Source organism: Oncorhynchus tshawytscha, linkage group LG01, assembly GCF_018296145.1.
Source record: "Oncorhynchus tshawytscha isolate Ot180627B linkage group LG01, Otsh_v2.0, whole genome shotgun sequence".
In the NCBI taxonomy this organism is placed as follows: domain Eukaryota; kingdom Metazoa; phylum Chordata; class Actinopteri; order Salmoniformes; family Salmonidae; genus Oncorhynchus; species Oncorhynchus tshawytscha.
This window is the reverse complement of record NC_056429.1, coordinates 18,884,186-18,901,787: the sequence shown is the minus strand read 5'-3', so window position 1 is coordinate 18,901,787 and position 17,602 is coordinate 18,884,186. Positions and strand designations below refer to the sequence as shown.

General features: G+C 40.7%; 1 protein-coding gene across 1 annotated transcript in view; it reads left to right on the top strand.

The window, feature by feature from the left end:
* LOC112234332 (RNA polymerase II elongation factor ELL) overlaps nucleotides 1-9,492 on the top strand; it is a 42,771-nt gene extending 33,279 nt beyond the window's left edge. Inside the window, exons 7-12 of the mRNA XM_042305312.1 lie at nucleotides 3,775-3,901; nucleotides 4,936-5,518; nucleotides 5,909-5,975; nucleotides 6,133-6,304; nucleotides 6,467-6,511; nucleotides 6,606-9,492. Of these exons, the coding sequence (XP_042161246.1) occupies nucleotides 3,775-3,901; nucleotides 4,936-5,518; nucleotides 5,909-5,975; nucleotides 6,133-6,304; nucleotides 6,467-6,511; nucleotides 6,606-6,722 (1,111 nt within the window). The 3' untranslated portion in view covers nucleotides 6,723-9,492. The remainder of the gene's footprint in view (nucleotides 1-3,774; nucleotides 3,902-4,935; nucleotides 5,519-5,908; nucleotides 5,976-6,132; nucleotides 6,305-6,466; nucleotides 6,512-6,605) is intronic.
* The last annotated feature ends 8,110 nt before the right edge of the window (nucleotides 9,493-17,602 follow it).

Genomic DNA, 17,602 nt, shown 5'->3' with positions numbered 1-17,602 from the left:
CGAGGACAGCAGTGAAGTGTTTTCCTTAACAAAAATGTTTGTTGAATGTTATGTTGTTTTTGTGCATCTCTGATCTGTTGATTACCTGGGTCATTTAATGTGTATCTGTGAGTTATTGGTATTCAAGCAGGCAGAAATCCGTCCGGCATGATGTAGCACTGTGATGAAGTCTCTTTTGCTACATTGGAAGTTAATAAGAATACGACTAAGATCGCGAAAACGTCTATCATACATGTCAGATTTCAATACTATCTGATGTCACAACTCTCGAATGAGCCATTGATCATATTTCATTTTTTATTTTTATTTATTTTTTAGATATTCTTACCTCAGGAAATGTGTAATTTAACAGAGGGTCTTGCAAATGTTTCCTATTTGTCTGCCCCTTTAGTCCAGGGGGGTGCATCGCATGGTGCCAAATCCTAGCGATATTATAGAAAGGAGATATGGATCCAATGAATGAAGGAACGTATAACGCCCCACCCAGCAGATTGTCGACCAATCGCGTTCACGTTGTCATTATGGAGAGACCTATTTCCAACCTTTCTTCCATAAAACATTAACGCGCTAGAACTGATGCACATCAAGAAATCAGGCAACAAAGCACAGGAAAAACGACTATAGGCGCTCTAGAGCGCATTGGATATATTTGCAAAATTCTGTTCATTCCAATGTCAACTTTTCTCATGGAAAACCACATAAAGCGAAGGGTTTTACACATGCTGAATTCTTGGGTCTCGGGGGCTGGCCAAGAGAAAATTTGAAGTGGAAGTTATGGAACTCCCTCGCGTGGTTCTTTTCATGGACAAAAGTCCTCAATGAAACTGACATTAAATGTGGAGACTGATACATTTTCCTCTGGCCATCAAGTAGCCTATTAATTTATATGCCATTGTGAGTAACCATTTGATACAATACATATGTTGAAATGATGAGATCACTGAAGTCATTGCAAATCACATTGTGCCACTTGTGTAGCCTACCTGTAGCTGTCAAACCAATTGAATAAATAGCCTATCTTCAATGTTATTATGCCATTATTAAGGGACATGTTTAGTTAATTAAATTGGAAGCTCTAACGCAGTTGTTAGAACGTAGTTGTTAGATTGACGGTAACAGCGGTCAGATTAGGCTACAAGTTAAATACTTTTGTTGACAAGCATATTCACTTCATATACATTAATATTTAACTCGGTGATTTAAAGTTATGACCCCATCCTCAGTAGCCTATTCCAGCATGGTTTGGGAAACACAAGCACTTCTTACCTCAAAATCGCCTCGCTATTCATGTTGAATAAATCTTAATTTGAACTAAGCAAGCTGCTAAATTATTGAGTTTACATCTTGACTACATATAGTCTACAGTTGCTTAGACAATCTGAAATTAGATGTAGGCCTATAGGCTACCTGCCTTTGTCTAAGCAAACAATGGCAAAGTTGAATTGCAATCAGTCTGTAGCCTATGCCTATTGAAATGACAAGTCAATCTCACAAATGGGCTATTTTATAATGGTTTGTAGTCTTAACATCTGGCAAATAGCAGCACATTTGCCAGAAAATAGCCTAGCATTAATTTATTATGTTCGTCCAAGTATTTCTTGCTAAGAGATTAAGATCCTCTGTCCAACTTTCATCACTCAAACTCTCCTGTCGGATTTATCTATGGTTATGCATATCCGCAAAGGGGATTTATTTACAGTTATAAACCTGGTTTGAGCCCTGAATGCTGATTGGGCTGAAAGCTGTTCATATATGCATAGTCACTTTAACTATACATTCATGTACATACTACCTCAATTGGGCCGACCAACCAGTGCTCCCGCACATTGGCTAACCGGACTATCTGCATTGTCCCACCCACCACCTGCCAACCCCTCTTTTACACTACTACTACTCTCTGTTCATCATATATGTATAATCACTATAACCATACCTTCATGTACATACTACCTCAATCAGCCTGACTAATCGGTGTCTGTATATAGCCTCGCTACTGTATATAGCCTCGCTACTGTATATAGCCTCGCTACTGTATATAGCCTGTCTTTTTACTGTTCTATTTCTTTACCTACTTATTGTTCACCTAATACATTTTTTGCACTGCTGGTTAAAGCCTGTAAGTAAGCATTTCACTAAGGTCTACACCTGTTCTATTCGGCGTACGTGACCAATAAACTTTGATTTGATATCAGACCATATACCACGGGTATGACAAAAATATACTTTTTACTGTTCCAATTACATTGGCAACCAGTTTATAATAGCAATAAGGCACCCTGGGGATTTGTGGTAATTGCCAATATACCACGGATAACAACTGTATCCATGCACTCCGTGATGCGTCATGCTTAACAGCCCATAGCCGTGGTATATTGGCCATATTTTTATTTAACCTTTTTATTTAACTAGGCAAGTCAATTAAGAACAAATTCTTATTTACAATGACGGCCTACTACCGGGGAACAGTGGGTTACCTGCCTTGTTCGGGGGCAGAACGACAGATTTTTACTTCATCAGCTCGGGGATTCGATCCAGCAACCTTTTGGTTACTGGCCCAACACTCTAACCACTTGGCTCCCATACCCACTTGTGTCTTATTGCTTAATCATAGCATTCAATCGAGTTAAATCGACATCCATTGATGGGAAATGATCTGGCGAGTTAAATAAGGGAAAATGATTCTCCTGCAACATATTCAAATTACTTCATGTCATAGCTCACAATGTGTTTTTTTTCACAATATAATAATTACTGCATTTCTAACGCGGTTACAAGTTTCTACGATATTCTTAATTGGCTTGATAATGAAAAAGGGTTTATTGTATTAATATGGCAACTCTCTTGCTGTGGAAAAAAAATGGGCTAGACTTCTAAATTGATAGTGCAGTTTGTTTAGGTGATTTTACAGTGAACTAGTTACTTTGCATGCTGATATTGTGTGTAGCTACATTTGCTGGCTGGCTACCTAGCTAGCCAGTCAGCACAGAGAATTGCATTGTGGATTTTTTTTGTCGACTTGAGCTGCAACAGGTTTCCAAAGATTTTCCATGTTGCTACCAACCTTATTATAATGCCAAAATTTGTTCACCAAACAGTGTTTTTCTTAAACCACTTTTTAAATTATTTTTCAGTGTGGTCGGATTTTTCCTTTTAATGTACACTGTCATTTGAGTCAAACTCAAACTCCACCAGGATGCAATGATGATGGTACATGACAGGCCATGCTCTGACTTTTTTTTTTTTTTTTTTTTCATGTGCATTAAATGTTGTGTAGACCTTGAGCTTTTTCCCACAGAAGCACATGGGTGTGTGTGTGTGAGAAACGGATTAGCAAAACGTGATTTTTGTCATAGGCCTATATGCAAAGACTTGCCTTTTGCATTTTGTCTAACATTAGTAGCCTAGTCAAGAATGATCATGCTATATTGGCATTCAACACTTCAATCTGGAGGTTTAAAATATCCTGCTGGTGGCCAATTTGACCTATTTTAAGAAATGCCATTGGTTGGTGGATATACAGTATGTAGTATTTCATCAAGTGCAACTACGCTGATTGATTTTCATTGTCTGATGCGCATTTTGAGACCTGAGAAAGTTTACACTTTTCTAATATTCGCAAGTATGGCCCCAATGTGCCTCGACCTACTTCAGCAATAGATTTAACCCGAACGCAAAGTTTTTCCACAAATAATGAAAGTCAAAATTTTGGCCTCTCTGCAATGTATTATTTATGTCTCACTGTGTGGTGACTCAATTTGACTTGCTTTGTTTTAGGAAAATGAGTCAGGCCCAAAGTCAGACTCAGAACACGACCACCACCACAGTGGCTCCGCCACCTCCAGTTGAGGTCCCAGTCCCAGTGAGCCCTCCCAAAGAGCTGTCCAGCAGCTCCCCGTTGCAGGTAAGCCTACTCTTCTTCCTCCATTTCCTTCTCTTACATTTTAGTCATTTAGCAGACGCTCTTATCCAGAGCGACTTACAGTAGTGAGGGGCGTAGATTTTCATACTTTTTCCCCCATACTGGTCCCCCGTGGAAATCGAACCCACAACCCTGGCGTTGCGCTCTACCAACTAAGCTACACGCGCCATGCTCCTCCACCCCTTTATTCTTTTCCACCTCCTCCCCACTGTCCTCACAGAGCGTCCTCTAAGGAGGAGTTACCAAAGATTTTTATAACTAAACCAAGAGAGACCACAGCTTGTCGTTTCCAATGGGAGCAAATTAGTCATAGTGGGCAGAACAAGCAAGGAGCATTTATACATCCAGGGAAATATGTCTCATTGTTCTCTGTGGAGTTACTATAGATTTTATTATTAGCTCCTTCCCCTCTGAGTTTTCACCTCAGACACCTCATGTCCTTTCCCTTCCGTTCCCTCCCTTACACATTAGCAAATACACACTCCAGTCTCCCCCTCCTTCGTACACACAAACGTGCAATGGTGTTGAGGAACACTAGCTGTAAACAGAAACCCACAGCGGAGCAGTTGTCTATGTGGCCAGTCTGGTTTGGTGAGAGACGTTCGAGGAGTTCTGCCAAACTAAACAGGTTAAGGAGCTGTGCCGATCCACAGGGCTTTAAACTGGGCCTAGTATTATTTCAGAACCAAGGACTTCCTGCTCCACTGTGATTAGGTCAGCCACTTCTAAAGTTGTTAGTGTAGGCCGGTTCAAATGAAGTCTGTTAGTAATACAATACCATGCATTGTGTGGAAAGGGCACGGTTATCATACACTCAGTGTAGCCGAGTTCCCTTTCACTCTGACCTTCTCCTCTGCTTCTCACCAGCACAGCACATTAACTTAATTTTTGTATATATTCTTTATCTTGATGTGTCATCAATAGAAACTATAGCTCATAGTTTTCCTCAGAATCCTTAGAGGTGAAATGAGTCCACATTCCCAGTTTCATTTTGTGCCTCAAACTCTTTCTGCCAGAAACGGCCGGCTGCGGATTTCATCGATCCACTGGCCAACAAAAAGCCCAGGATATCACACCTCGCCAACAAGGCAGCGGGACCAGTAAATGGCAAGCTGAGTTCCTCTAATGGGAAGGAGGTGAGCGGGGCCGTGGTCGCGGCAGTAGGAGACAGTGTGACATCCAGCTCCCAGCTCCCCCTGCTGGACATCCCCCGGCCCTTCGACCCACTCTCTGACGTCAGCAACGACTCCAGCCACAATGGCCGGGACTGTGAGAACCAGGAGGCAGCCATGGCCGAGAGACTGAGCCAGCCACCTGTCTTCTCTGGGCCTGCAGCACTGTCCGTACCAAGCCTGGGCCACTCGTCCCCCAGACACATGGGCCTCGACAGGCCCCGAGGCAAGAGCTCCTCGCCTTCCCTGCACGGCAAGTCCAAGAAGAAGTCCAAAAAACACAAAGACAAGGAAAAGTCCAAGGAGAGAGAGAAAGAGAGGGAGAGGAAAGGAGTGGAGGAGCGTATTCCTGAACCAAGAAAGGCCTGTGACATCACCTCCAGCCCTGACAACCTGAAGAGCAGCAGTATTCCACACAGGAGCACAGGTGAGTTGTCATAGTATAGAGATCTATAGTCATTGTTTGTAGTAATCACATTGGTACTCAGTTAAATCAGGTGACCGATTGGCAAAATTGGGGACCTCTACTGCTAAGCATGATTCCAGCTCATGAGTTTTAAATCGGGTAATTCATTAGACATTTTGCACAATGGAAAGACAACACATACTCATCCTTACAGTTCAAATATCTGATTTTTGTCCCAATTGACATGACTTGATCAAATGTATATATGAACACTATACCTAGATTACTGCAGTCTGCGTTCTTGTGAATGGAAGCCCTGACTGATGTAAGTGATAATAAATAGTGAGTCTTCATAACCCTTCTCCATTGAAGCCGATACATCTTACCAAGTCACCTTGTGCTTCCTTTCAGATCTCAATGGAATGTGCAACAACACCAGTGTTCCTTCGTCATCGACTGAGATGGCAGACTATTTATCGTAAGCACTTCCTTCTTCTTACAAAACCACAATACATGTATAATGAAATGACTGTTTCCAGCAACAGATCTTGACGACATGGAAAGTGCGCAATTGAAAGGTATTTCATTGAATCACTCCTCTTTCTTAGTTCTGCATTTCCCCCCCCTCTGAACAGGAAGTATACCGTGATTGGCTCTTCCGAGCAGCGTCAGACCTACAAGAATGACTTTAATACTGAGTACAGTGAGTACCGTGGCCTCCACTCTCGGATAGAGGGCATCACTCGGCAGTTCACTGTGCTCGACACTGAGCTCAAGCAGCTCCAACAAGGCACAGACCAGTACAAGGTACACCCCCTGGAGCATTGTGACTACTGTTCTGCCTAAGCACTTCAGCTGCACTATGGTGCCGTCCGGAGTTTTTGTTTTCATGTTCGACTTCAGGATTAAAATTTGAATGAAATCACTGATTGATCCATTTTATAAATCGTTTTGTATTTTCTTTTACAGACAATCCACAATCAGATACTCCAAGAATATCGTAAAATAAAAAAGGTAAGCTTTGCATCTGATTTCTTTTTTTTTCCTTTTCGTAAAGCTGCTCAAGGAATTTCTGCGCAAATACTGATTGTTTTTCTATCCCTCACAGACGAATCGAAACTATAGCCAAGAGAAGAATCGCTGTGAATATCTACACAACAAACTGGCACATATAAAGAAACTTATAGCAGAATATGATCATCAGCAACTTCATAACTGGCACTAGTTTGACATTTACTCTTTTCTCTCTGGAAACCAGACAGAGAAAGAAACTGGATTCTGCTTGCTCTAAAAGTACTTATTAAAGATGCCATGAAGGGAGTATTCCCCTCATTGGGGCCAAAAGCACTAGTGAGGACAAAGCAGACCACATTATATTTTCTTTTTTTAAGACTGTGGCATGTTTGGCCAGATCGTTGTGTAGCTACATTGCATCCGGAAAAGCTTTGTGGTGGTGTTTCTCATACTCTCAGCCCACCTTAGTGCACACAGATTTCTCAAAGAGTAGAAATGGAAAATCCACATTCTTTGGACATCTCCAAACAGCCTTTCCTGGTTTGTAGACTGGGGGGTGATAGTGACACTGAAAAGGGAGTCAGCAGATCTTAAGCCAAATGCAAATAGTTTCAGAGAAAAAAATATGGATTGTGATATCACGTTTTCTGATCAACTATTTTACTATGTTTTCTTTTTTAATTTATTTTTTTCTTTTTGGACTTACATAGGGGTAACAAGATCTGTTATAATTTACACTCCTCAATCAGTACTACAAGGCAGTGTCTTGTTTTTTTTCTTCCTCTTGGATGTCAGACAGTATTTTATGCAAAAGCTGCCATCAAATTATCCATCTGTTGCTGTTCATAACTTGTTTCCTTTTAAAGAGATACAACTCCCCATCAATTAATAAAGACAATGCTATAAAAACTCCAGTCAGGCACAGGTGCCTCTGTTAGGCTTTTCTTACTTCTTGTTCATATGTCTTAACCAGAAGGACATCATGGAAGAGCAGCTGCATCCTCGGTTGATAGGAGCTTAATGAATATAAAGGGTTAACACAGGCTGGTCAAGTATTTTTCATAATTGGTCATGGTAAACTGTAATTATAGTTAGTGATGGTACTTGGCTATGCCGATCTGCTGTGGGGCAAGGTTGTTTTCAGCTTACCTACGCAATTGTAAAGCCAGTTTACTGTCAGAAATGTGCAAAACCCACTCTCCTCAGGCAAAATTGTATCACCTAATGCAAACGGAAGATGGAATAATCAGCTTCAACATGTCGTCTGTTTTAATCATAAATTGAAAGATATTAGTATACCCCATGCAGCAGCATTTACCATTGTAACTTTTCTATGTTCAATGTAGTGGAATATGTTGGTTATAATTTCCCTTTAGTCAATACAAACAATTTGCTCTTAAACAAGTTTTTTTTCTTTTTTTTCAACCCCGTGTTTGTTCATCAATATGATTGTCAAGGTGACTGTGCACCCAGGACCAGCCTCACATCTTCCAAGTGGAGTGGATGACTCAATTATCCTTCTTGTGTATCTGCCAGGCTACAGTATTACAGCTCTTCAATGTGTCCCGAAAGCCCCTGAAATGATCAGAAAAGCTGTAATGTTTTGTAAACTGTTCTTCACTAAGCTCTCAATCCCTTCAGTCAAGTTTGGTCTAGTCAACTAATGCATTTCTGATATTGACCATTTTATGTGAATATGAAAAGTCCACTTTTTTTGTTGCAAATATTAGTTACTCTTACCTGGGTTTTGTCAATGTGTATTTTCACTTTGTCCATCAGTGCATGCTTTCCGAATGTCTTAAAATGACCCGTATTAGTATCTTTACTTGAAACAGCTTCCCAACGACATGCAAAGCCCTGATTTAAACCTCCAAATGGAAACTATTTGACAATGTTCTGACCAGCATTAATACCAAAACAAGATGCTCTCCCAGGAATTGACCAAATGGCATAATCCATTTGAGTAAATGTTGGTTTATTTTGAACATCCCATTTTAAACCAGTATTGCCCTAAACCAAAGGCTTGATGACATGTTAAAGATGTGAGTGGGGCTCTTATTCACTTCAAATGGATCTACATGCCTCTGCTTAGATGTTTCCATGTAAGTTTTTACTGTTTCATCACACATGAAATCCAAACACTACGCAACATGGCTGATGCTGAAAGATTCATTTGACAGATTGCATCTGGAAAGAGAACATTGGATTCTGGTCACAAAACATTCACCAGACCCCATTCTTGTCATCACCCAGTAATGATGAGCTCTTTAAATAAGAAGCAACTTTTCGCTGGTCTCATACTCTCATTGAGTTGTTTTATAGAGACATTCTGATATGATTACTGTATACATCCATATACATCACTTGCGGTCAATCCATTCATTTCATCAATAAAGATGGTAAATGCATTTGCTTGGATATGAAACTAGTTGTGTTTAAGTATTAACTGCCAGAACCGTACACCATGGTATGAATTGGATGTGCCAAGTGACCTGTTGTATAAGTTTTCATATGATTACAAATGCTGCTGTTTTGGCAAAGAGATGGCTTTGGAAAAGAGTCTGGGATGTTGTCGCTTAAACCCAAAGCCTGCTTTTTGAAACCATAAGGGTCTGGGACTGATCTTTCAATAAAATTATTTAAAATCTTTATTTTGGGTCATTCTGAGCCAGTTGTTGCAGGTTATTGTATGGAATTTCAACAACAACATGATTTCACCCCCTTATCAGTCCTGGCCTGATATTTTGCTGAATACACAAAACATATAACTTTCTATTGCTGTTCACATATAGCTCTAAATTACACCTCATTTCTGGTACTTGAATTGCCCAGTTTCATAATTTGTTTTACTGTTGAATGTACTGCGTTTCCTGCCCCATTTCTAAATTTCCTCATGATAATTGGGCAGGAAATCTATATTTAGCTCTGTGGACATGAATCATTGAAACATGTTTTCTTGATAAACTCGTATGTGGAATGTATGTTTTCTCTTCATTTTATATTATCACACCTGTCCTTGATCAATATGTGTTTACTTAGCATTGTCATGGCATGTAGAGATGACAGCAGTGCAGTAGTTAACAGTGAAACAGGAGCTGTGTTCGAATACTCTCACTAACCGTATTAGTTATGACGTGAATCTAGTAGTATGCTTATTGGTCATAGTATGGCTATAGTTAGTATGCCAAAAGTTCCCGAATGTCGTACTAAATTTGCCAAAATACGGAGTATGCATATATATATATATAACACAGCTCCTGTTTACTTATATATATATATATAAGCCACAATATACAGTGGGGGGAACAAGTATTTGATAACCTGTAAAATCGGCGGTGTTTCCTACTTACAAAGCATGTAGAGGTCTGTAATTTTTATCATAGGTACACTTCAACTGTGAGAGACGGAATCTAAAACAAAAATCCAGAAAATCACATTTAGCTAAAATGGATGGATGCAAACAATGTTCTTCCCCAAAAACATAGCAAAAGTACTGTTTCAGTAGCTATAGTTAGCTAGCTAACCTTCTATCTAGGTGTCGTCATTTAAAATGCCCCAAATTTTTAAGACCGTTCCTATTTGATTAAATGGTGATCTGACCCACCTATGTGAAAGCTAGCCACAATAAGGATTAGCCACAATAGTGGAATTTGCGATTCGCCTTCAAAATAAAAGTATTGCAATGAAAATAATGCAAATTAATACAAATAGTGGTATCATGCCATAATGGAATAGATCATGCTAAACGAGGTTGGAATGTTCTTATATAAATTCAACAAAAGACAATTGATTAATTTGACAAATCTCTTGAAATCAAACTGTGAATGTGTTACGACTATAGAATTGCATTTGGGGAATACCCATTTCACTGTACAGCCTTACCTATGGATTTTGGATCAATGACATGGGGTATCAGTCTACTCAGTGACATCTAGTGAACATTAGCGTCGTAGCTCTTATTGCAGGACTCTTAAACAACTGTGAATTGAGCCACATTATATTACCAGTGAACCTACTATGTGTATTGAACACAATTCCAGAGGAGAAACTATGCAATGTGGATGTTTTGGAGCCTGATCACTCTGAGGAGGACTTTGGGGAAAAAAGGACTTGTGTACTGAGTAGACTGATACCCCATTTCATTGATCCCCAATCCTTAGGTAAGGCTGTACAGTACAATTTGAATGTCAATATGCGCAATAGGCTGACTGTGGAGGTGATTTCCCATAGTCAAAGTCCCGCAATAAGAGCTAAGATGCTAATATTTGCATAAACTCTTCACAGTTGTGTTCTGTAGGTGTCACCGAGTACTTATACACCATTTCATTGCTCCACATTCCAACACTCCAACCTTGTTTAACATGATCTAGTCGAAATATGGCATGATTCCACCAATTGTAACCTTCTCCACCACTTTCTAATATTGACTTTTATTTTCAAGGTGAAACGCAAATTCCATTATTGTGGCTAATCTTTATTGTGGCTAGCTTTACAACACATAACCCTGTCTGGTCAAGCAATACTAGCCAGATGAAGCTAACTGGCTTCTTATAACGTTATAATGTGAGCAATAGGGTTAAGTAGCTGGCTAGCTAGTTATTTCAATAGGAGAACAATAAGTGGCTACCTAGTGTTAAGAGTTGCGTTAATCGAATCTGTTATCAGGATAAGTATGACACTGAGTCACCGAATTGTATACTATGTACTTTTTATTAGCTAAGCAATAAGTGGTAAATGCAATTTTCGTATATATGGGCTCTCTGTCACACCTCGCAGGGCAAACCGAGAACTGACTTGTTCCTGACGAAGTTATTATAATATACTCTGACAGAAGTAGTTCCTGCTTCCGAGCCGGCCTGTCAAAGTAGAGACTGGGCGTGGTTTAAACTCACTCAGCCTATCGTTGATTGTTGGCGCACGAGCTGGTCCCAGCCCCCTAGGCGCTTCAGCGGTCAGTTGTTGTAGTTGTGTAGAATATCTATGTGCCCATGCACTCTATACATTTATCACACACCTGGCTCCTGTTATCTAACAAAACACCGTTTGTTCCTGTTTTTATGTTATTCTGTATTTTTCCATCCCGAGAAAGGCCCATGGCCCTGAAACTGTTGACAATGTCTCAAGTCAGCTATGTTGCATAACATATACAGTGCCTTGCGAAAGTATTCGGCCCCCTTGAACTTTGCGACCTTTTGCCACATTTCAGGCTTCAAACATAAAGATATAAAACTGTATTTTTTTGTGAAGAATCAACAACAAGTGGGACACAATCATGAAGTGGAACGACATTTATTGGATATTTCAAACTTTTTTAACAAATCAAAAACTGAAAAATTGGGCGTGCATAATTATTCAGCCCCTTTACTTTCAGTGCAGCAAACTCTCTCCAGAAGTTCAGTGAGGATCTCTGAATGATCCAATGTTGACCTAAATGACTAATGATGATACATACAATCCACCTGTGTGTAATCAAGTCTCCGTATAAATGCACCTGCACTGTGATAGTCTCAGAGGTCCGTTAAAAGCGCAGAGAGCATCATGAAGAACAAGGAACACACCAGGCAGGTCCGAGATACTGTTGTGAAGAAGTTTAAAGCCGGATTTGGATACAAAAAGATTTCCCAAGCTTTAAACATCCCAAGGAGCACTGTGCAAGCGATAATATTGAAATGGAAGGAGTATCAGACCACTGCAAATCTACGAAGACCTGGCCGTCCCTCTAAACTTTCAGCTCATACAAGGAGAAGACTGATCAGAGATGCAGCCAAGAGGCCCATGATCACTCTGGATGAACTGCAGAGATCTACAGCTGAGGTGGGAGACTCTGTCCATAGGACAACAATCAGTCGTATATTGCACAAACCTGGCCTTTATGGAAGAGTGGCAAGAAGAAAGCCATTTCTTAAAGATATCCATAAAAAGTGTAATTTAAAGTTTGCCACAAGCCACCTGGGAGACACACCAAACATGTGGAAGAAGGTGCTCTGGTCAGATGAAACCAAAATTGAACTTTTTGGCAACAATGCAAAACGTTATGTTTGGCGTAAAAGCAACACAGCTCATCACCCTGAACACAACATCCCCACTGTCAAACATGGTGGTGGCAGCATCATGGTTTGGGCCTGCTTTTCTTCAGCAGGGACAGGGAAGATGGTTAAAATTGATGGGAAGATGGATGGAGCCAAATACAGGACCATTCTGGAAGAAAACCTGATGGAGTCTGCAAAAGACCTGAGACTGGGACGGAGATTTGTCTTCCAACAAGACAATGATCCAAAACATAAAGCAAAATCTACAATGGAATGGTTCAAAAATAAACATATCCAGGTGTTAGAATGGCCAAGTCAAAGTCCAGACCTGAATCCAATCGAGAATCTGTGGAAAGAACTGAAAACTGCTGTTCACAAATGCTCTCCATCCAACCTCACTGAGCTCGAGCTGTTTTGCAAGGAGGAATGGGAAAAAATGTCAGTCTCTCGATGTGCAAAACTGATAGAGACATACCCCAAGCGACTTACAGCTGTAATCGCAGCAAAAGGAGGCGCTACAAAGTATTAACTTAAGGGGGCTGAATAATTTTGCACGCCCAATTTTTCAGTTTTTGATTTGTTAAAAAAGTTTGAAATATCCAATAAATGTCGTTCCACTTCATGATTGTGTCCCACTTGTTGTTGATTCTTCACAAAAAATACAGTTTTATATCTTTATGTTTGAAGCCTGAAATGTGGCAAAAGGTCGCAAAGTTCAAGGGGGCCGAATACTTTCGCAAGGCACTGTACATCCACACAAGCCAACAGCAGATAATATTCAATCACATATTTGGTAACGGCCTATAGTGCATAACACAGAATCCTCACACTAGCTAATACTTACTAACATGAATTCCTAAATCATTGCTAAGAATATTGAAAATGACTGCAGTTTCCAGTTTCTACTGGTCACCGTTTTCAGGCTGGTTGCATTGGTGCTAGCTTGGTACCAAGCTAAAGCAAGCTAGATCCCGATGTTTTTAGCAACTTCTGGGGTACCAAAGATATTTGCAAATATTTTTGATCCTGATCTAATTCCAAATGCTCACACCATCGTTTTCCCATTCGGTTGAACAAATAATGCCTTATTACCAGTATTGTACAACTTGCACATGCAAATTTAGAATGTAATTGTGTTATTTGACGTGTTGGGAAAAAAAGCTTATTTGACCCGTCAAATACTGTTATTTAACGCGTGTATTTTTTTTTTGACACGCAAAGATCCAAACGGCGTTCCATATTTAGGTCCCATAATCCAATTCTTCAGAAAATGGGCGTGGCTTCAGCTTTTCAGATTGGCGGAAAATATGCAGCCCAAGTCCGACGAGAATGGATACAAATTCATTGCTTTAACTAATTATTGAAAATATTGAGCAATGTAATAAAGTAATGACTTAAAATGGCTGACAATTTGTAAGCTACGCTTCCTTTACATCAGCAGTATGCCGAAATTGTTGCCACCCCTATTACTAGCCTGTTCAACCTCTCTGTCGTGTCCTCTGAGATTCCCAAAGATTGGAAAGCAGCTGCGATCATATCCCCCTCTTCAAAGGGGGGGACACTCTTGACCCAAACTGCTACAGACCTATATCTATCCTACCCTGTCTTTCTAAGGTCTTCAAAAGCCAAGTCAACAAACAGATTACCGACCATTTCAAATCCCACCATACCTTCTCCGCTATGCAATCTGGTTGTAGAGCTGGTCCTGGGCGCACCTCAGCCACGCTCAAGGTCCTAAACGATATCTTAACCGCCATCGATAAGAAACAATACTGTGCAGCCGTATTCATTGACCTGGCCAAGGCTTTCGGATCTGTCAATCACCGCAGACTCGACAGCCTTGGTTTCTCAAATGATTGCCTCGCCTGGTTCACCAACTACTTCGCTGATAGAGTTCAGTGTGTCAAATCGGAGGGTCTGTTGTCCGGGCCTCTGGCAGTCTCTATGGGGGTGCCACAGGGTTCAATTCTTGGACCATATACATCAATGATGTCGCTCTTGCTGCTGGTGAGTCTCTGATCCACCTCTACGCAGACGACACCCTTCTGTATACTTCTGGCCCTTCTTTGGACACTGTGTTAACAACCCTACAGGCGAGCTTCAATGCCATACAACTCTGCTTCCGTGGCCTCCAATTGCTCTTGAATACAAGTAAAACTAAATGCCTGCTCTTCAACCGATTGCTGCCTGCACCTGCCCGCCTGTCCAACATCACTACTCTGGATGGCTCTGACTTAGAATACGTGGACAACTACTCACATCAAACATCTCCAATCCAAAGTTAAATCTAGAATTGGCTTCCTATTTCGCAACAAAGCATCCTTCACTCATGCTGCCAAACATACCCTTGTAAAACTGACCATCCTACCAATCCTCGACTTTGGCGATGTAATTTACAAAATAGCCTCCAATACCCTACTCAATAAATTGGATGCAGTCCATCACAGTGCCATCCGTTTTGTCACCAAATCCCCATATACTACCCACCACTGGGACCTGTACGCTCTCGTTGGCTGGCCCTCGCTTCATACTCGTCGCCAAACCCACTGGCTCCAGGTCATCTACAAGACACTGCTAGGTAAAGTCCCCCCTTATCTCAGCTCGCTGGTCACCATGGCAGCAACCACCCGTAGCATGCGCTCCAGCAGGTATATCTCTCTGGTCACCCCCAAAACCAATTCTTCCTTTGGCCGCCTTTACTTACAGTTCTCTGCGGTAAATGACTGGAACGAACTACAAAAATCTCTGAAACTGGAAACACTTATCTCCCTCACTAGCTTTAAGCACCAGCTGTCAGAGCAGCTCACATATTACTGCACCTGTACATAGCCCATCTATAATTTAGCCCAAACAACTACCTCTTTCCCTACTGTATTTATTTATTTTGCTCCTTTGCACCCCATTATTTCTCTCTCTACTTTGCACATTCTTCCACTGCAAAGCAACCATTCCAGTGTTTTACTTGCTATATTGTTTTTACTTTGCCACCATGGCCTTTTTTTGCCTTTACCTCCCTTTTCTCACCTCATTTGCTCATATTGTAGACTTATTTTTCTACTGTATTATTGACTGTATGTTTGTTTTACTCCGTGTGTAACTCTGTGTTGTTGTATGTGTCGAACTGCTTTGCTTTATCTTGGCCAGATCGCAATTGTAAATGAGAACTTGATCTCAACTTGCCTACCTGGGTAAATAAAGGTGAAATAAAAAAATAAATAAATGTGCCGGTACGTTAGCTAACTTCGTTACCTAACGTTAGTTGGCACCTAATCAACGAACTGGCTAGGCAATATATTAAAGTATATGCTATCTAACTAACTACACAACGTTTATTGACATGATTATTCACATTAATTCTTAGCTTAGCGGCGTTTCATCGTGCGTTTCATTTGACATTGTTAATTCTGGCTATCTATTCCGATTTCAGAGAATTCTCGTGCAGAATAACTGATTCATTTATGAACACTCAACACAAAGTTGAAAATGGCCAGTGTCAGAAAAGTCCTAAAAACAGCATAATTAAATTGTTGCCAGCAGCAGTTACAGTCACCAACGCTCTGGATAACAGGAAAACAGCCTAACCAGCTCTGCTAGGGAGAGTACAATGGTCAGTGAGGTGTTCTTTCATTTGTGTCTGGAAGTAGATAGCCAACGTTAGCTTAAGTGCTTGACTGCCATTGAACGCTTGGATCAAACTTACAGGCTATTCCTCGACCAGAGCGTCCAGTGTGTGCTCTGAATTGACTAAACAGACAATCTGACAACTAGCAGAATTTACAAACACGCAGAGCGCACTCTGTCACTCCAGATTGGATTTCCAAACACACCCGAAAACATCAAATGCTTAGCCTAGTCATTTGTTATGCTATCAAGCCAGTAAGAGGTTGCATAGCAACAGCATCAACATCTGGTAGACAGGCGAAGATCTAGTACGCTCAACTGAAACGATACTGTTTGTTTACAGTAAACTAGAATTAACTAATAGTATTTTTTATTTATTTTTTATTTATTTCACCTTTATTTAACCAGGTAGGCAAGTTGAGAACAAGTTCTCATTTACAATTGCGACCTGGCCAAGATAAAGCAAAGCAGTTCGACACATACAACGACACAGAGTTACACACGGAGTAAAACAAACATACAGTCAATAATACAGTATAAACAAGTCTATATACGATGTGAGCAAATGAGGTGAGATAAGGGAGGTAAAGGCAAAAAAGGCCATGGTGGCAAAGTAAATACAATATAGCAAGTAAAACACTGGAATGGTAGATTTGCAATGGAAGAATGTGCAAAGTAGAAATAAAAATAATGGGGTGCAAAGGAGCAAAATAAATAAATAAATTAAATACAGTAGGGAAAGAGGTAGTTGTTTGGGCTAAATTATAGGTGGGCCATGTACAGGTGCAGTGATCTGTGAGCTGCTCTGACAGTTGGTGCTTAAAGCTAGTGAGGGAGATAAGTGTTTCCAGTTTCAGAGATTTTTGTAGTTTGTTCCAGTCATTGGCAGCAGAGAACTGGAAGGAGAGGCGGCCAAAGAAAGAATTGGTTTTGAGGGTGACTAGAGAGATATACCTGCTGGAGCACGTGCTACAGGTGGGAGATGCTATGGTGACCAGCGAGCTGAGATAAGGGGGGACTTTACCTAGCAGGGTCTTGTAGATGACATGGAGCCAGTGGGTTTGGTGACGAGTATGAAGCGAGGGCCAGCCAACGAGAGCATACAGGTCGCAATGGTGGGTAGTATATGGGGCTTTGGTGACAAAACGGATTGCACTGTGATAGACTGCATCCAATTTGTTGAGTAGGGTATTGGAGGCTATTTTGTAAATGACATCGCCAAAGTCGAGGATTGGTAGGATGGTCAGTTTTACAAGGTATGTAGTATAGAGTCATTAAGTATGTAGTATACAGTATGTTAGTATGGGTATTCCAACACATCTTGGAAGTCTCTCCTCAGAATCCTCTAGGGGGCAGCAGTACTTCATTTATGAACTGCAGATTATGTCTCCTTTACTTTTTCAACCTGGAGAAGGCTTCTATGTGAGAGGTTACATTATTA